The 20013-nt window shown below is 34.9% G+C and overlaps 2 protein-coding genes across 2 annotated transcripts; one reads left to right on the top strand and one right to left on the bottom strand.

Annotated features, from left to right (window-relative positions):
• Positions 1-6311: 6311 nt before the first annotated feature.
• LOC106421550 (loricrin-like) lies at positions 6312-9243 on the top strand. The gene is made up of 2 exons (XM_048771562.1): positions 6312-6731; positions 6842-9243. The coding sequence occupies exons 1-2, from the start codon at positions 6381-6383 to the stop codon at positions 9113-9115; spliced, it is 2625 nt and encodes an 874-aa protein (XP_048627519.1). The 5' UTR covers positions 6312-6380; the 3' UTR covers positions 9116-9243.
• Positions 9244-10781: 1538 nt separating this feature from the next.
• LOC125596416 (trichohyalin) lies at positions 10782-19807 on the bottom strand. Its single transcript, XM_048771563.1, is given in 7 exon segments — positions 10782-11332; positions 11417-13302; positions 14463-15384; positions 15493-17032; positions 17615-17895; positions 18336-19025; positions 19364-19807. Coding segments are annotated over 7 exon segments (6033 nt in total). The 5' UTR covers positions 19712-19807; the 3' UTR covers positions 10782-10966.
• Positions 19808-20013: the final 206 nt, after the last annotated feature.

Consider the following 20013-nt stretch of genomic DNA (forward strand, 5'->3'; position numbering starts at 1 on the left):
AGAAGAGAGAGAAGCCTTTTTTCTTTAGTTTGATAATAAAGACATACAATGTTAAAATCTTCTAAACAAAAGAGAATGTTAAATTTATCCAAAACAACAAAAACTTTGTACAATGAATGTGATTTCCAAGCATTGTGTTTATGAATAATTCACAAAACCAGAAAACAAGTAACATAACTTGTTATCTTGTACAGGGGCGAATCCAGAGTAAATATTTAGTGAGTGCAAAGATTAATAATGTCCTAAAGGGGAAGCGAACTTGAGCTATTAAGGGGTGCACAACACTACTAAACCAACTCATCTAACTGATTTCATTTGTATCTTTACACACAAAATATCTAATATTTATAAAATTATGGATGCACATGCCACCGTTGTCTAAGCACTGGCTTCGCCCCTGATATTGTATCAAACCAAAGCCTCATGGCATCCCCTCAATGAGGAGATTCGATTTCGGACCATCTTGTCCACTGAAAGTTTTAATTAACAATAACAAAGTTAACTAAAAGCAGTTAACGTATGTTTTTAATCAAACATCTTCAAAAGGAAATTTTGCCAAAAAAGGACAACCAACCTCTCCATTTGTCCCCTTAGAACAAAATTAACTTTTATCACGTTTGGATTTTTACTATCCTTTTTGTTTATACAAATTCATATTAATATATTTACAAGGCAAAAATAAGGAAAACATAAAACATGGTATTAACACATGTGTGTTTAGGAAAAATTTTTTTTTGTGTTAAACTTATTTTTGGAATAGCAATTTAAAAAATGGGATAAAAGTGTCAGTAAATCTGATGGTACATCTGATCTACCATCTAGTGTAACTTAGAAGAAAGAATTACGCTCAAAAGCAGTTTTAATTTATCTATGACACAATAAGAGCATCTCCAATGGGGTTCTTCTCATTGAAGCTCTTAAAATATGTAATATATATATATATATATATATATATATGTCTATGTATGTATATATTATATATGTATAAGTATTTGTGGGATCCACAATTTTTGTGGAACCCCATAGGAGTTCTTAAAATTGTGAACTTTGCCTATAGGGTTACACAAAAATTGTGGACCCCACAAATACTTGTACCTATATAATATATACATACATAGATATATACATAGTACATATTTTAAAAGCTTCAATGAGAAGAACCCTCTTTGAAGGTGCTCTAAGCAGTTTATACTACATACACCCTTTACTCTAACTTTATCACCTATCGTTCAGTTTTTCAAGTTAAAACATAATTATATTGTAAATAGTATGACTCACTTTCATCTCTCTTATCTTCTTGATCTACTTTCATCTCTCTTTTATTTATTTTTTGTCTCTGAAACTTTCTTATCTTCTTCATTTTAAAATCTTTGACTTCCAATCTTTTTTTCAAAAGATTATCTTTGCTAAATTCAGATTGAACCACTAATTCAACTCATAGTGACTGATTTACGTCACAGGCAATAGATATTATGATTGATGTAAGTCGACAAGTTTTCCACCGCAATTCATAGGTACGACGAGCTCCACTACCATCTTTTTTCTTTTATACAGATCTTCTCTTTTGCAGTATCTCAAGTTCGATGGGAAGCCTCAACTTCGTGCCCTCAGCCTCTCTTCCACGGTGTCCCAAGAGAGGTCTTCGTGGTGATCTCAGCCGCTCTTTGTGCCTCCGGTGGACCGTAAAGGGAAGTCGCCGCCGCATCCGAGATTATATCGCCATTGTTGAACCTTGAAATTAAGTTTCCTTAATTTTCATATGTGGTCATTGTAATTTTATATATTTCCACTATTGCCCAAAACTTTCAGATTTGCAATAAGTCCTCTTCAGTTAACCTAAAACTTCTAAATTTGCATTTAAGACCCTATCAAATGAAATGCAGAAATAAATGTACCAAAAACCTCTAAATACATCTTTTTAACAACTATACTCAAAATCATTAAAATTATTAAATATCATAATTTCATAAATGTACAAATGAATATGTACATGTATCATTTCATATAATATTGTACACATGGACAGTATAATATATGTGTACACGTTGATGATATTTGACACACTGAGTACTTTTCAAGTATCATTCAAAATGTGATTTTGGGTTTTTGAGTTTTTAACCGGACAATGTGATTTGCGGTTTTACTGGTGAAACATGATATCTAATTGTGATCTAACTAGACAATTTTGTTTTAATTGTGATCTTGTATGCAATTGTGGTCCAATTTGTTTATATCTAAAGAACATATGAATTGTACACATGTACACTTTGAAGTTGATGTACATATGTACACTATGAAATAGATGTATATGTAAAATATGAGCATTAAGATGTTACTATTGCATCTTAATTAGTTAATTTAGATTATTTAAGTAGCATTTAGTTGTTAATATTGTATTTGCATACATAATTGCATAAGACTGTTTATGTGTATAAGACGGTTTGTGGAATGCATACATGTGTAAATTTGTATATATTTATGTGTATATGTGTACATGTGTATGTGTCCATCTTCACTTATGTACATTGTATATCATTAAAGAAATGTACCGTACAATCATGCCTCTTCACTAAAACCGCAAATCACATTGTCTGGTTAAAAACCCAAAATTACATTTTGAACGATACTTGAAAGCTACTCAGTGTGTCAAATATCTTCAACGTGTACACATATATTATACTATCCACGTGTACCCTATTCTACGAAATGATACATGTACACCGATTCATTTGTACATTTATCAAATTATGATATTTAATACTTTAAATTCATATCTACATATTGTAGGGATTGGATTGAACAATTAAAAGTTTTTGGACAACTAAAAAGAATGTATCTGAAAATTTGGTAGTTTGGACCAAATTGATAATAACCTAACAAATAAAGGACCAAATGTGAAAATATGAGAAAAAACTTTATTGTTGCCCGAGCTTCACCGTACGACACCGCAGTGGATTCCGACCATCACACCCACCATGACATACTATCACAGTGCGAGTCGATGAGTTGTGGAGCACGACGTGGAAGAGGAAGCTTGGTCATGTTGATTCATGTACATATGTACACTATGAAATAGATGTACATGTAAAATATGAGCATTAAGATGTTACTATTGTATCTTAATTAGTTAATTTAGATTATTTAAGTAGCATTTAGTTGTTAATATTGTATTTGCATACATAATTGCATAAGACGGTTTGTGGAATGCATACATGTGTAAATTTGTATATATTTATGTGTATATGTGTACATGTTGTATGTGTCCATCTTCATTTATGTACATTGTATATCATTAAAGAAATGTACCGTACAATCATGCCTCTTCACTAAAACCGCAAATCACATTGTCTGGTTAAAAACCCAAAATTACATTTTGAACGATACTTGAAAGCTACTCAGTGTGTCAAATATCTTCAACGTGTACACATATATTATACTATCCACGTGTACCCTATTCTATGAAATGATACATGTACACCGATTCATTTGTACATTTATCAAATTATGATATTTAATACTTTAAATTCATATCTACATATTGTAGGGATTGGATTGAACAATTAAAAGTTTTTGGACAATTAAAAATGATGTATCTGAAAATTTGATAGTTTGGACCAAATTGATAATAACCTAACAAAAAAAGGACCAAATGTGAAAATATGAGAAAAAACTTCATTGTTGCCCGAGCTTCACCGTACGACACCGTAGTGGATTCCGACCATCACACCCACCATGACATACTATCACAGTGCGAGGCGATGAGTTGCGGAGCACGATGTGGAAGAGGAAGCTTGGTCATATTGATTCATGGCGAAAGAAAAGACGAACCGCAATCGAACTGGGTTGAAGTTTATCGGAGTTACTGACGAGGATCAGGAAGCACAGTGAAGAGGAGCTGTGAAAAAAAAGAAGATTATATTGTGTTTTTATTTTGTGGACTGAAAAAAGAAAACAAAATCTGAGAAAGAAGAGAAGCGAAAGAAAATGATAAATTAGTGGATCCTACAGATTATGTTTTAGTTATACTTTAGTTAATAAATGGAATATGTTAAAAAAAGTTAAGAAAAAGTGTCTTAAAAGTAGAAAGTTAGAAACTGTCTTATTATGTTATAAAAAAGTTAAAACTGTCTTTGAATTGTAAATAACTCAACTTAGAATAGACAATCTAATGGAAACACAATGATCTAATTAACATAGAATACATAATATACCAAATACATATCCATCTACTATAGATGAATAACCATTCTTCAACTGCTTCTATGTTCTGCAAGTCGAGTAGCTCAAAAAGCCTAAATATTAAACATATGTATACTTTTCCATAAGATACATTCTTATACCGGGTCTGTCATCTAATCCCACGATATGCTATTTCTATGCTTTCGGCTACTTTTTAACTATGGTAGAATGTGAATTCTATAAGACTTGTAACTAATATCCGAAAATCTAGTTAAAAACGGTTAGAAAATATTCTTTAAATCTTTTAAATCTTGTTATTTCCTTTTTTAAAAAAAAATTTGTTGCAGGAAAACATGTTTTCTTATTTTCATCAACTTTTTTGCTTCTTTTCTTAGTTCTTTTTATCTTTCTATTGTCTATCTAACATAAGAAAATGCACATATATATGCTTTTACCCGGAAACCTTGTGTAATGACAAACTAACAACAATAGACACAAAACTGCCTTTTTGGTTCGTTACAAATAAGTTCTTGTTACATGTTTTGCATTAGAAGAATAAGACGGTATTAAATCAAGAACCGTCAGCAAACCATAATCCCAATACGAATGAGAAGCGGTATAAAAAGAAGGATGCGGCAATGGCGGAAGAATCAAGAGGGATGTTGTGAGACCAACAAGGACAACAAGCGTTGACTCTTAACTGGAAACGTTCTTGCTTATTCATCATTAGAGCTTGAGCCGATCATCATACACTCAGAAAAGATAACCATCCGGTAGTTGTACCTAATGCTGAAGGGTCTTCTCATCCTTAACCTTGAGTTCATGGTATTTCCTTTGACTGTGAACACTATCATACTTGAACATATAAGTCTGCAACAATCAAACACGAAGAGTAATCAATTACGTTGTTCAAATTCTGACTCAAGACTCAAATCTTCTGCAATCAATCAAAACAGCCAATTGATGGGTTTCCCAAATCAGACAAAGCCAAAACGATCATAGCCACGAAACTGAGTCATATAATGAAATGAACCAATCCAGTAATGAAACCACGTCAAAGGAAAGAAACAAACCATGTGCTTAGTGGTGATGAAGGGATCGTTGAGGGCGACGAGCTCAATATCGTCTAACAACTCTAGTGACCACCCTTGACCAATGAACGGCGGAGAGAATCTTCTTCATTCGATCAGAAAGACAAAACGAAGAAACAGAGACAATCATTGATTTTTTTTCGAGAGAAACTATTTTTGACCTCATTAACTTTTAACAAATGTAAAAATAAATAATATTAAAAATTAGTTTTAATTATTATTATTTTAAACAAGTTTAATTATTGATTAGAAGGACATAATTGGATTAACATTAGTATTAGTTCTAAGTGGACAAAAATGTCTAATACTAATGTTAATTGGGTATGTTTTATTTTATCTTATCAATCATTACTGTATAATGCATAATAAATCGAATATGCTATAATCTTAATATTAGTTTTTAAATTTACAAATATCTTACGTTTATATATTACTATTTCTGAAGAAAATTGTTTTTAACTTAATAAGGAATATTTTGTATATTTGGCAATACGTGAAAATCATTTGTGTCGTACTGAATCGCGATTTATAAACGTATAGTTCTATTTAAAGAAATGATAGAGGACATGCAGTTTTATTTCAAATATATAGAAAGCAATTTTAAACTCCGGACAGATGCCCAAAAACAGAAAGTGTTGGCTTTCTCAAATAGTATAGAAGGTTTACATTTATACGTATTGTTATTGTATTACAATCGGATTCAAATATAATCTGAATACTGCATGTTATTAAAAAATGTAATAATGAATGAGCATATTTTAATATTTCTACAAAACATTAAAAGAGGGACTAGTACCTGAGAACTTTAATGTTAAAATTTCAGTGAGAACTTTAATGTTATAATCTAATTGAATGGTAGAAACACAATTTGCCGTCTTAATCGGTTATAGAACATGAGAGCCATTAACATTTTGCTATTCTCTCTCTCGGCCTTCAATGGATCCACCAATTTCTCTTAAAGCAAATTAAGCGTTCTTAAGCATCTATATAATCGAGTTCTTTTATGAAATAAAATCATTCAATAAACTAAAAAAAAAATAATAGAAACTTTTAAAAAAAAATTCTTTTAATAAATCACTCTAATTCTTTTTTTTTTCATCTGACAGGAAAATGACAAGATTTCCTTTAGCAATATGTCTAATGTGTATAATAGTAGCATCAAGTACGGTATATGAAGCGCAAGGAGGTTTCTTATTAAGGCATTACTTGAGTAAACTTCCTAGACTGGCCAACGAGTTTGAACCTTTCGCTTTCAAGATTATGATTAGATTTATAGACAACCTTGAGAGCTTATGCTCCTCGAAAGTGGAGTACAAGGAGTTCTTCTCAAAACTGAAGGCTTTTTTGATCTTCATAAACTCAACAGCAGGGAAGTCTTCATCGTCAGAATTTGAGTCTCAGTTGAAAGCACATTCTGAGGGGCTCTTCAAGGCTATCACTGCATTGGGTGTCAAAGCATCGGTAAGAGTTTATATTTTGTTATCTCATTCGAGTATTAGTACATGTTCATGTAAATTTGAAATGAAAAAATGTTTTTGATGAATGTTATCTTTTTTTTGGCTTTGTGGTAGGCGGATACGAGCAAGTTGATTGAAAGTTTGATGTCGATGGGAAAAGTTATGGCTGAGTATAAGAGGAGCGGTTCACTAACAATGACAAGTGAACAAAGGAGAGTGCTGATCACATCTATGATGAAATGGGCACAAGTGATTGGTCAGTTTGTGAAAACTGTACGTGAGAAGACTGGTGACGGTGATATTGATCTCCCATCTCTTGGCATTGGAGGTGGAGATGATGACGCCGGAAGTGCTGGAGGGGGAAGCTCCGGCAGTGGTTCTTCCTCCATGGGAGCTGGAAGTGCTGGAGGTGGTAGCTCCGGCGGTGGTGCCTCCTCCTTGGGAGCTGGAAGCGCTGGAGGTGGAAGCTCTGGCGGTGGTACCTCCTCCATGGGAGCTGGAAGCGCTGGAGATGGAAGCTCTGGAAGTGGTTCTCCCTACCCCGGAGCTGGAGGGACTGGAGGTGGTAGCTCAGGCAGTGGTTCTTCCACCATGGGAGCTGGAAACACTGGTATGGGAGATGGAAGTACTGGTGGCAGTGGAAGTCCATCCTCCGACAGTGGTACTCCGTCTAGTGAAACTGGAAGTCATGCTGGCGGTGGAGGCGGTAGCCCGGGTGGAAGCCCAACTGATAGCTCAACTGCAGCAGGAGGAAGTTCCATGGGTGGTGGTGGAAGCTCTGGTGATACCGGAAGTACAACTGGTGCCGGGGGTGGAAGCTCTGGTGATACCGGAAGTACAACTGGTGCTGCTGGTGGAAGCTCTGGAGATGCCGGAAGTATAACTGGTGCTGCTGGTGGAAGCTCTGGTGATACTGGAAGTACAACTGGTGCCGGGGGTGGAAGCTCTGGTGATACCGGAAGTACAACTGGTGCTGCTGGTGGAAGCTCTGGTGATACCGGAAGTACAACTGGTGCTGCTGGTGGAAGCTCTGGTGATACCGGAAGTACAACTGGTGCCACTGGTGGAAGCTCTGGTGATACCGGAAGTACAACTGGTGTCGGGGGTGGAAGCTCTGGTGATACCGGAAGTACAACTGGTGTTGGGGGTGGAAGCTCTGGTGATACCGGAAGTACAACTGGTGCTGCTGGTGGAAGCTCTGGTGATACCGGAAGTACAACTGGTGCTGCTGGTGGAAGCTCTGGTGATACCGGAAGTACAACTGGTGTTGGGGGTGGAAGCTCTGGTGCCGGGGGTGGAAGCTCTGGTGATACCGGAAGTACAACTGGTGCTGCTGGTGGAAGCTCTGGTGATACCGGAAGTACAATGGATGCCGAGGGTGGAAGCTCTGGTGATACCGGAAGTACAACTGGTGCCGGGGGTGGAAGCTCTGGTGATACCGGAAGTACAACTGGTGCTGGTGGTAGAAGCTCTGGTGATACCGGAAGTACAACTGGTGCCGGGGGTGGAAGCTCAGGTGATACCAAAAGTACAACTGGTGCTGCTGGTGGAAGCTCTGGTGATACCGGAAGTACAACGGGTGTCGGGGGTGGAAGCTCTGGTGATACCGGAAGTACAACTGGTGCCGGTGGTGGAAGCTCTAATGGTGGAAGCTCTGTTGACACCTCAAGTATGACTGGTGCCGGTAGTGGAAGTGGCAGCGGTGGAACCTCTGCTGGTGGCGCAAGTGGAAGTCCAACTGATGATAGCTCAGGCTCAGGTGAAAGTGCTGGTGGTGAAACCTCTGGTGCTGGTGGTTCAAGCGGAAATACATCCAATATGTCTACGGAAGAATCAAGTTCTATGGGTGGTGGAAAGTCTTCTGAGGACAGTAAAATCGCTACTGGTGGAAACACCAGTGAGGAAAGCACTTCCGGAGGTGCAAGTGGAGGTTCAACTAAAACCACCGCCGCAGGAGAAAGGTCCATGAATAATGGAGATTCTTACTCAGATTCTACAGGTGGAAACACCATGGGGAGTCCCACCGGGAGTCCTTCTGGTAGTGGTGGGAGCTCTTTCACCGGAAGTGAAACTGGAAGCTCATCTTACCAAGCTAGAGGAGCATCCGCAGGTGGGCCGAGTGGAAGTACAACTGATAGCTCAGCTGCAGGAGCAAGTTCAATGAATAGTGGATATTCTGCTAAAGGAAGCTCCAAAACAAGTGCCCAAGGAAGTACACAGGGTGGTTCAGGTTTAGCTGAAGGAGCCTCCGAAGGCAAATCTTTCAAAGGAAAAACTGGCTCTACGAGGTATGAAGGTTCTTCCAACTATCAAAAGACGCACTCAAAATCCTTAGACAAAAGCTCCTTCAGCCATTCCTCAGAAGAGAAAAGCTCCGGCAACGTCTAATTAAACTCGTAGGTTCAGGACAAACATATATCAATCCTATAACTTCAATAAAGAGACGGCCCTGCTAATTTACAGCAGCGAGCTGTAGAATGTTTTTGCTAAATACTAGAGAATCACCTACATGCGTTAACTTTACTGCATGGACAATTTAGGATTTTTTTTAATTCTGTTGTAAAATATGAATATAATAAATTATGAGTACATGATACATCAAATTTGAGAAAGTAAAAGTTACAAAGGATTTTTTTTTTCTTTTTTTTTTGCCAAGAGAAACAAGTTCATAAAAGTTTACAAGCCGGAAACATTCAAAAACAAGTTCGCAAAGGGGGGTGGTGGCGGGGAATCCAAATCCACTATATTATTTACTCCTTCAGTTCATTAAAGTCCATATTCTACAGAAAATTTATGTTTCAAAAAGATACATATTTTATATTTTCAATGTATTTTTTGTCAACTAATAATGAAAAATTGTGAAGTTCAAAAACATTAATTGTATTTCTTAAAATTTTATTGATTTAAAAATATAGGAAATATAAAATTACAAAAAATCATGCATTTACAGCTAAATTTTAATATGTTTTATTAAAAATTGTAAGAATTCTAAAACATGAACTTTTTAGGAACGGATGGATTATAATATTTCTCAAGTTTTTTCAAATTAACTAACTTAAGTTAAAAAAAAAATTTAAGTAATAATATTTCTCAAGTTAATATTTATTTCACGTGTTTTTACAAATAATATATATATATATATATATATATTTACTCCTTCCGTTCATAAAAGATCCATATTCTAGAGAAAATTTATGTTTCAAAAGATACATATTTTATATTTTTAATGCAATTTTTATCAATTAATAATGAAAAATTGTGAAGTTCAAGAACATTAATTACATTTCTTAAAATCTTACTGATTTAAAATATAGGAAATATAAAATTACAAAAACAAAACTATGCATTTATAGCTAAATTTTAATATATTTTATTAAAAATTGTAAAAATTCTAAAACATGGACCTTTTAGAAACGGATGTAGTATAATATTTCTCAAGTTTTTTCAAATTAACTAACTTAAGTTAAAAAAAATTTAACTAATAATATTTCTCAAGTTAATATTCTTTCACGTGTTGTTACAAATAAATAAATAAATATATATATATATATATATATATATATTCCACGTGAACTTCGTTATAAGAAATGGTACATAAAATTTTATAAAACAAAAGGTTCGTAAAATCATTGTTTCCATTTTCAATGTAGTTTATTTTCTTAAATATAGGTTTGAAAATTCATTTTTTTCTCCAATCAAGATTCTGAAATGATTAATCCATTGATTCGATCTACATCAAATCATCGCGAAGTTAAATCTTAATCTTCTAGCCATATTTAACTTTATCCTTCCGTGGGAAGTTTTTTTATGATGGTATCTTTTGGATGTTTATGTTACCCTGAATCTTAACGTGTCCAAGTAAAAATATAAATAATAATCTTTGTAAGTCTGTACACGTATTCCACAAGTTCAAAATCAACTCTAGTTCACCGGAATAATGTAAAACACTAAAGGAAACAAAAATTTGTCTCTAACAAAATACACAAATATATGCATAATGATCCAAGTCCTAAATGTATATATACACATGCATAGTATCAGTGAGTAATTGCCGCTTCTTAATTTACTTGCATATCCACGAGAAAAAATTTACATCCCAAGTTCACAATTTGTATTCCGATCTATATTGTACCCACCCTAGAATTAAAAGTCTAAACCTCAAGGCGACTGGGGTTTATTTTACAACAGTGTAAAATTCTAATGAACCATAATCATATTGTTATCGACATAATGTACTCTCTAACTATTCACATCCACCATCTCCGGACTTTCACTGTTGAGATTGAAATCCAAACCTGGACTTGAACTCGAGCTACTACTAGAGCTAGAGCTAGAGCTAAAACTCTTTTTCATATGAAAGCCGTTTCCAGTGGAAGTCTCCATTGAAAATTGCTTTTCACTCTCCGTAGCAACTCTTACGAACTGAGACATCACTTGTTCCCATTTCAAAGTTATTTCCTTAATTGCTTGTTGTTGTGATAACGTAAGCGTCAAGGAACCAGAGTTCTGGCTTTGTTGTCCCGATATTGCTTTGCTCAAAACCGATTGCAAGATGGTAAGAGTCTTCATCACCTCTTGTTGATATCCTTGTAGTGTTGTTTTCATCTGTCAAAGAAAACCAGATCAAAGTTTCCGTTATGATCCTCTACTTTTTTGGACTTTTCTATTAGTTGTTTTAGGTTAACTCACCAGTCCTGACCCAAGTTTCTTGGCTTGCAAGACAGCCATAGCATCCGAGACTTTTGTTGCCATATTTGTCATCTCACTCATGTAGGATCTTGAGTCCGTTGCCTCAAATGTTGAAGATACTGGCCATGCGTATTTCATGTAGTCTTTAAGCTTCTGGAAGAAGCTCTGGAACTCTTGTGTTCCTGGAGATTTGTGCTCAAGGTTTGATATGAAACTTGTGACTTCTTTTGAAGTACTGCTCTCGATATCTGTTGTCACTTTTTTTTCCGTTGAGGAACTTTCTGATGTTTGGTTATTTGTGGAATTTGCATTGTTTTCTCCATGCTGCACGTTTTGGTTGTTCATAGTATCATTACTCTCTGTAGTCTCTTCTTTTTCACCATTCGTTGAGTCTCCAACACCTCCACCTTGAGCTTCCATTGTCTTGTTCTTTGTAGAATCTTCATTGATGTCTATGCTGTCTCCTTCAACATGCTGCACGTTTTGGTTGCTCATGGAATCATTACTCTTTGTAGTCTCACCTATTGTATCATTCGTTGAGCCTCCAGCACTACCACCTTGAGCTTCCAGTGTTGTATTCTTTGTAGAATCTTCATTGATGTATGCGCTGTCTCCTTTAACATCCGTTGATGTATCGCTTGTGGAGCTATTATTATGTCCTTGAACCTTTGTCGCCATTGATGTATCACTTGTGGAGCTATTATTGTTTCCTTGAACCTCCGTCGCCTTATCTTTCATGGAATCTTCTTTGACTCCATCTGTTTCAACTGTATTACCATCTGTAGAACCTTCCTCCATTGAGTTATCTTTACTTCCATTTAGTTCAGTTGTATTACCATCCTTTGAACCTTCCTCCATGGATTTATCTTGGCCTTCATTGACTTCTACTGTCTTACTATCTTTAGAACCTTCCTCTACCGAATTTTCTGTACTATTGTTATTCTCAAGTGTCTTACCATCTTTAGAACCTTCTTCTATTGGAACTTCTTTTCTTCCATCGATTTCAGCTGTCTTACCATTTTCAGAACCTTCCTTCATGGAATCTTCTTTATCTCTATTTATTTCATCTATATCACCATCCTTAGAGATTTCTTCTATTGAATCTTCTTTACCACCATTAATTTCTGTCGTACTATCTTTAGAAACTTCTTCAGTGGAATTTTTACCTCCATGCATTTCAACTGTTTTACCATCTTCACCTTCCTCCAGGGAATCTTCTTTGCCACCACTGTTTTCCACTATCTTACCATCATCAGAAGATGAATCTCCCACCGTAGAATTTTTGCCTCCACTTATTTCAGTTGTGTTTTCATTATCTTTAATTAACTTTTCATCTTTGGGACCTTCTTCCATGGAATCTTCTTTACCTCCATTGGTTTCAACTACCTTGCCATCTTTGGAATGTTCTTCCATGGCTTCTTCATTAACTCCATTGTTTTCAACAGTTTCACCATCTTTGGAGTCTTCTTCTATAGAACCTTCTTTGATTTCAGTTGTTTTGCCATCTGCGGAACCTTCCTCTTTAAGATCACCTTGATCTTTCTTTTCACCCACATTTGTTTCTTGAATTTCTTCTTGCTTTTTCATCGAGGAATCTTCATTTTCTGCTTGAGCCTTTGTGTGCTTTCTTTTCTCAGATTCAACACTCTTTACTTGAGCTTCTTCTTGCATTTCTTTTTCAGATTCCTCACTCCTTGCGTGAGCTTCTGCTTGCATTTCTTTCTCGGATTCCTCATTTTCAGTGTGAGCATTTGCTTGCATTTCTTTCTCTGGTTCTTCATTCTTTGCTTGATCTTTTGTTTGCGTTTCTTTTTCAGATACCTCACTTTTTGCTTGAGCTTCTGCTTGCATATTTTTCTCATGTTCTTCACTCCTTGCTTGAGCCTCTGCTTGTATTTTTTCTCAGATTCTTCACTCCTTGCATGAGTCTTTGTTTGCATTTCTTTTACAGATTCCTCACTCTTTGTTGGAGCATCTGCTTGCATTTCTTTATCTGATTCCTCACTCCTTGATAGAGTCTCTGCTTGCATTTCTTTTTCACTTTCCTCACTCTTTTCTTTAGCATTTGCTAGCATTTCTTTTTCATGATCTTTTGATTTATCATCATTAGACATTTTTACGTCTTCTTTGGTCTTCTCTTTTTCATCTTCTTTATTTTGCTTAGATTTGTTATTATCGTAGTCTCTTTTCATCTTTTTCTCTTCTTCTTCTTTTTTAAATTTGTTTTCTTCATGTTCTTTCTTTTTCTCTTCTTCACGTTCTCTCTTCTTTTGTTCTTCATTTTTCTTGGATTTGGTTTCTTCATATTCTCCCTTTTTCGTTTCCTCTTCTTCATTGTTATTGGATTTGTTTTCTTTGTGCGTTTTCTTAGATTTGTATTGTTCATGCTCACTCTTTTTATCTTCATTTTTCTTGGATTTATTTTTTTCGTGCTCTTTCATTTTCTCTTCTTCAATTTTCTTGGCATTGTTTTTTTCGTGCTCTTTTCTTTTCTCTTCTTCTTTCTTTTTGGATGTGTGTTCTTCATGCTCTTTCCTTTTATCTTCTTCTTTCTTTTGGGATATGTGTTTTTCATGCTCTTTCTGCTTCTTATTTTCTTCTTCATTTTTTTTCAATTTGTTTCTTTCGTGCTCTTTCTTTTTCTCTTCTTCTTTCTTTTTGGATTTGTGTTCTTCGTGCTCTTTATGCTTCTTTTTCTCTTCTTCATTCTTCAGTTTGTTTCTTTCATGCTCTATCCTTTTCTCTTCTTCTTTCTTTCTGGACATGTGTTCGTCGTTCTCTTTCTGCTTATTTTTCTCTTCTTCATTTTTCTTCGATTTGTTTTGTTCGTGCTCTTTCCTTTTCTTTTCTTCCATATTTTTGGATATATGTTCTTCGTGCTCTTTCTGCTTCTTTTTCTCTTCTTCATTCTTCATTTTGTTTCTTTCATGCTCTATCCTATGCTCTTCTTCTTTCTTTTTAGATAAGTGTTCATTGTGCTCTTTCTGCTTCTTTTTCTCTTCTTCATTTTTCTTCGATTTATTTTTTTCGTGCTCTTTCTTTTTCTTTTTCTTTTCTTCATTCTTTTTGGATGTATGTTCTTCATGCTCTTTTTGCTTCTTTTTCTCTTCTTCATTTTTCTTTGATTTGTTATTTTCCTGCTCTTTCATTTTCTCTTCTTTTTTCTTTTTGGATATGTGTTCTTCGTGCTCTTTCTGCTTCTTTTTGTCTTCTTCATTCTTCAGATGGTTTCTTTCGTGCTCTATCCTTTTCTCTTCTTCTTTCTTTCTGGATATGTGTTCTTGGTGCTCTTTCTGCTTATTTTTCTCTTCTTCATTTTTCTTCGATTTGTTTTTCTCGTGCTCATTCTCTTTCTCTTCTTCCTTTTTTTTGGATATGTGTTCTTCATGCTCTTTCTGCTTCTTTTTCTCTTCTCCATTCATCAATTTGTTTCTTTCGTGCTCTATCCTTTTATTTTCTTCTTTCTTTTTGGATATGTGTTCTTCGTACTCTTTCTGCCTTTTTTTCTCTTCTTCATTTTTCATCGATTTGTTTTTTTCTTGCTCTTTCCTTTTCGCTTCTGCTTTCTTTTTGGATATGTGTTCTTTGTGCTCTTTGTGCTTCTTTCGATCTTCTTCATTTTTCTTCGATTTGTTTTTTTCGTGCTCTTTCCTTTTCTCATCTTCCTTCTTTTTGGATATGCGTTCTTCGTGTTCTTTCTGCTTCTTTTTGTCTTCTTCATTCTTTAATTTGTTTCTTTCGTGCTCTTTCCTTTTTTCTTCTTCCTTCTTTTTGGATATGTGTTCTTCGTGCTCTTTCTGCTTTTTTTTCTCTTCTTCATTTTTCTTTGATTTGTTTCTTTCGTACTCTTTTCTTTTCTCTTCTTCTTTCTTTTTGGATATGTGTTCTTCGTGCTCTTTCTGTTTCTTTTTCTCTTCTTCATTCTTCAGTTTGTTTCTTTCGTGATCTTTTCTCTCTTCTTCATTTCTCTTGGATTTGTGTTCTTTGTGTTCTTTCCTTTTCTCTTTTTCTTTCTTTTTGGATTTGTATCCACTGTGTTCTTTTTGCTTCTTTTTATCATCATCATTTTCCTTCAACTTATTTTTTTCATGCTCTTTCCTTTTCTCTTCTTCTTTCTTCTTGGATTTGTGTTCTTCGTGCTCTTTCTGCTTTTTTTCCTCTTTTTCAATTTTCGTAGATTTATTTTTTTCATGCTCTTTTCTTTCTGCCTCTTTCATTGACTCTTCACTTCCTTTTTGAACCTCTATGTCCATGTTATCTATAGAGCTTCTATCTTTTTTTCTGTCTACCTTAGTTGTATCTCTACCGCTTCCTTGCACTTTTTCTTGTATTTTATTGTTAGAACTTTCCTTATTTTCTTTAGCCTCTTTTGATTTGTCATCCTTACCTTCTTTATTGTCTACGTTTGTGTATTGTCCACTACTGTTTCTTTGAGTTTCTTCTTTGTTTTCCTTATTTTCTTTAACTTCCAGCGGTTTTCCATCCTTAATCTCTTTCTTGTCGCCTTTGTTGTCAACACTAACCTCTTTTTGGTGTTCTCTCATAAAACTTTTTTCATTTCCCTTAGCCTCTCGCCACTTTTTATCCATATGATCTTTTTTATTTTTCTTAGTCTTGTCCAACTTATCATCTTTAGACTCGTTCTTATTTCCATCATATGTGGACTCATCATTGTTTACATGATCCTTCTCTTTATTTTCTTCCATAGTAGTTTCTTTGTTGGTCTTCGTGTCTGCTGGTATATTGTTCTTTAATTCTTGTTCACTTTCGATGTTCTCTAAGTTCTTATCCTCTGTTGAAACTCCATTGTTCCCTTCAGCCACTTCTCCCTTCTCTTCCATGGAATTGCCTTCATTTTTTATTGCCTCTACCTTAGGTTTAGAATCTTTATTCGAGTCTTCAACATGTCTTTTTTTAAATTCTACAGCCTCCTTATTATTAGAATCCACATTTCCACCTAAGGAATCCATTTGACCATTCATCGAAACTTCATTACTTCCTTGAGCCTCTTCCTTGTTTTCTTTTACAGAACTTTCATTACTTGTCTTCGTCTCTACTAATTCATTGTCCTTCAATTCATTTTTATCCTCTTTGTTCTCTGAGTTCTCATCCTTCATTGATTCTCTTTGTTGATTTTCTTCCCTCTTATCCTTCATCTGATCTCCATTATTTTTCATAGCCTCTACTGTTTTGTGATTCATAGTCTCTTTGTGTGCTCCTATGCTCTCCAAGTTTTGATCTTTTGTTGAAACTCGATCATTTCCTTGAGAATATCTTTGCTTCTCCTTCATGGAACTTTCATCATTTTTATTAGTCTCTACTTTCGACTTAACATCTTCTTTATCCTTCAAATTTATATCTTTGGTTGAGTTCCCAATACTTTCTCCTTGAAACTCTACTTCACTCTCCTTATTAGAATCTACATTTCCACCTTTGGTAGGCATCACTTCTCCATTCATAGAGACTTCAGTTCCTCCTTGAGTATGTTCTCTCTTTTCTTCAGTAGAATTTTCATGATTTGTCTTAGTCTCTACAAAACCATCATCCTTCACTTCTTTATTATCTTTGTTGTTCTCCAAGTTTTCATCTTTCACTAGTTCTCCATTATTTTCTTTAGTCTCTTCCCCATTTTCCTTTGTGTGATCTTCATCATTTATTCTAGCCTCACTCTCTTTATTCTCCAAGGTAGTATCCTTTGTAAAAAATTGACCATTTCCTTTAGTGTCTTCCGATTCAGTCATGGAACTTCCATCATTTCTAGCATCAACCTCTGACTTAACACCATTTTTAGTATCCAAATTCTTGTTAATGTGTGAATCTCCAATACTTCCTTCTTGAACCTCTAATGGCTTCTCGCTATTAGCATCTACATTTTTGGACAAATAAAAGATATTAAAGTCTACGTTTAACATTTAATATTTGTTTTTTTCATTCTAAATAACTTCATTACCTCCTTTAAGGTCTTCTTCATTCTCTAAATTTAGATCTTTGGTGGTGTTTCCAATACTTTCTCCTTGAACCTCTACTTCCTTCTCCTTATTAGAATCAGCATTTCCACTGTTGGTATGCATCTTTTTTTCATTTATAGAAACTTCAGTGCCTCCTTGACTATGTTCTCGCTTTTTTTCCGTAGAATTTTCATGATCTGTGTTAGTCTCCACCAATCCATTATCCTTCACTTCTTTATTATCTTTATTTTTCTCCAAGTTCTCATCATTCACTAGTTCTGCATTGTTTTCTTGAGTATTTTTCCCATTTTCTTTTGTGTGGTATTCATCATTTAATGTAGCCTCACTTCCTTTATTCTCCAAGTTAGTATTCTTTGTAGAAACTTCATCATTTCCTTGAGTTTCCGACTCTTCAGTCATCGAACTTCCATCATTTCTAGCATCAACCTCCGACTTAACATCTTCTTTAGTATCTAAATTCTTGTTAATTTGTGAATCTCCATTGTTTCCTCCTTGAACTTCTAATTTCTTCTCACTATTAGCATCTACATTTGTAGAGAATAAAAGATATTAGTGTCCACTTTTTGACCTTTAATATTTGTTGTTTTATTTCTAAAAAAAACTCCATTACCTCCTTTAAAATCTTCTTTATTCTCCAAATTTACATCTTTAGTAGAGTCTCCAATATTTTCTCCTTGAACCTCTACTTCCTTCTCCTTATTAGAATCAGCATTTCCACTTTTGGTATGCATGTTTTCTTCATTCATAGAAACTTCAGTTCCTCTTTGAGTATGTTCTCGATTTTCTTCCATAGAAGTTTCATGATTTTTCTTAGTCTCTACCAATCCATCATCCTTCACTTCTTTATTATCTTTGTTGTTCTCTAAGTTCTCATTCATCACTACTTCTCCATTGTTTTCTTGAGTCTCTTCACCATTTTCCTTCGTGTGATCTCCATCATTTAGTGTAACCTCACTCCCTTTGTTCTCCAAATTATTATCATTTGTTAAAACTCCACTATTTCCTTTAGCTTCTTCCAAGTTCTTAGTAATGGAACTTCCATCAGTATTAGCCTTGACCTCTGAGTTAATATCCTCTTTAGCATCCAAGCTCGTATTAGTATTCGAATCAATACTCCCTCCTTGAGCTTCTAATTGCTTCTCATTATTCACATCTAGATTGTTGACAAAAAAAAGATATTAGAGTCTACGTTTTTTTTTTTCCTAAAAAAACTTATTACCTCCTTTAACATCTTCTACTCTATTGCCTTCTTTAGCCTTCATTGCTACATCGTTTTTCGAATCTTCATTGCTTTCACTAACATTATCTGAATTTTCTTGCATGGACTCGGAATTTCCTTTATTTGACTCCAACGTGGTTTCATTCACCGAAGTGCTGTTTTGACCAGTATTACTGCTCTCTTCCCCTGAAGCCGCACTTGAACTTTTTGACTTAACTTCTACAACAATCTCCACGATTCGGGTGATTGTTACTTCCCATTGAGATACTGCATTTTCGACGGCGTTCTTTTGTTCCAAAGAAAGTGACATTGATTCGTCCCCTTTTATATGTTTCTCCGTAATAACTTTACCAATCGCAGCATGTAACTCAGTGAGCGATTTCATCACTTTAAACATCTCCTTCCTTACACTTGAACTCAACTGTCGTATTCAAAAAAATAAAAATCATTGGTAAGTTCCACATGTCCTTGAAGCATAGCTGGGTGGTCATGGAAGTTAGTTCAGTATTGGCCACATAAGACTAGAACTTTGATTCTTCAAATCCAAATATTTGTAATTTGTGTTATACAAAAAAAAAAGGTTCATAGTTTAAATTTCAATATTTTGTATATCAAAATATATTTTCGAAAACAGTTATTTAAAATTATTTTAAAAGCAAGTAAGCCAATTAATAAGCCGTAGATAAACACTCACAATCAGTAAAACATTTATTTGAGTCATTCAAAAGGATGAGCTTTTTTTCTTTCACTGGAACTCACCAGTCCTCTCCCAATCATCAACATCGTTTGGAGGAGATTATCGGCTTTCGATTTCATATGGGACATGAACGTTTTGGGCTCATTTTCTTCGATCATCGGTGTAACAGAGGACTCCAACTTCAAGAGATCCTTTAGTTTCTCAAAGAATGATCTTAGCTTTTCTCTTATCGGACACTCATCTTCCAGCTTTAAAACAAACCCAATGGCTCTGGTAGAGATGTATGACTCTATATCTTTAATCGTATTTGGCGCATTCACGGCTATCTCGTGTGCTGAAACTACATTGAAGCTTAAACTTGTTGCCAAGATGGTGATGCAACATAAGCACAACAAAGAAACTTTTTTCATGATTGATGATATATACTGATGAGATGGTTTTTTTTTCTTGAACTGTTATATATAATGAAATGAATCGAATACTAAGTTTAGATTTATGGAATCAATGACTTAGAGAATTTGATGGACACATCTTTGAAAAAAAATAGCAAACATAGCTTATTAGTGGCTGGCCAAATCATGTGGATTTCGAGAACTGGAGAATATTAAAGGTAATAAACTGAACCGAACAGATCCGGTTAAAACGGTTACTGCTGAAACGAAACAAAATTTTAAGCAAACCGGTGGGAACCGGCACGATGTTTGGGCCAACA

The sequence above is a fragment of the Brassica napus genome, unplaced genomic scaffold (assembly GCF_020379485.1).
Source record: "Brassica napus cultivar Da-Ae unplaced genomic scaffold, Da-Ae ScsIHWf_1206;HRSCAF=1726, whole genome shotgun sequence".
Classification (NCBI taxonomy): Eukaryota; Viridiplantae; Streptophyta; class Magnoliopsida; order Brassicales; family Brassicaceae; genus Brassica; species Brassica napus.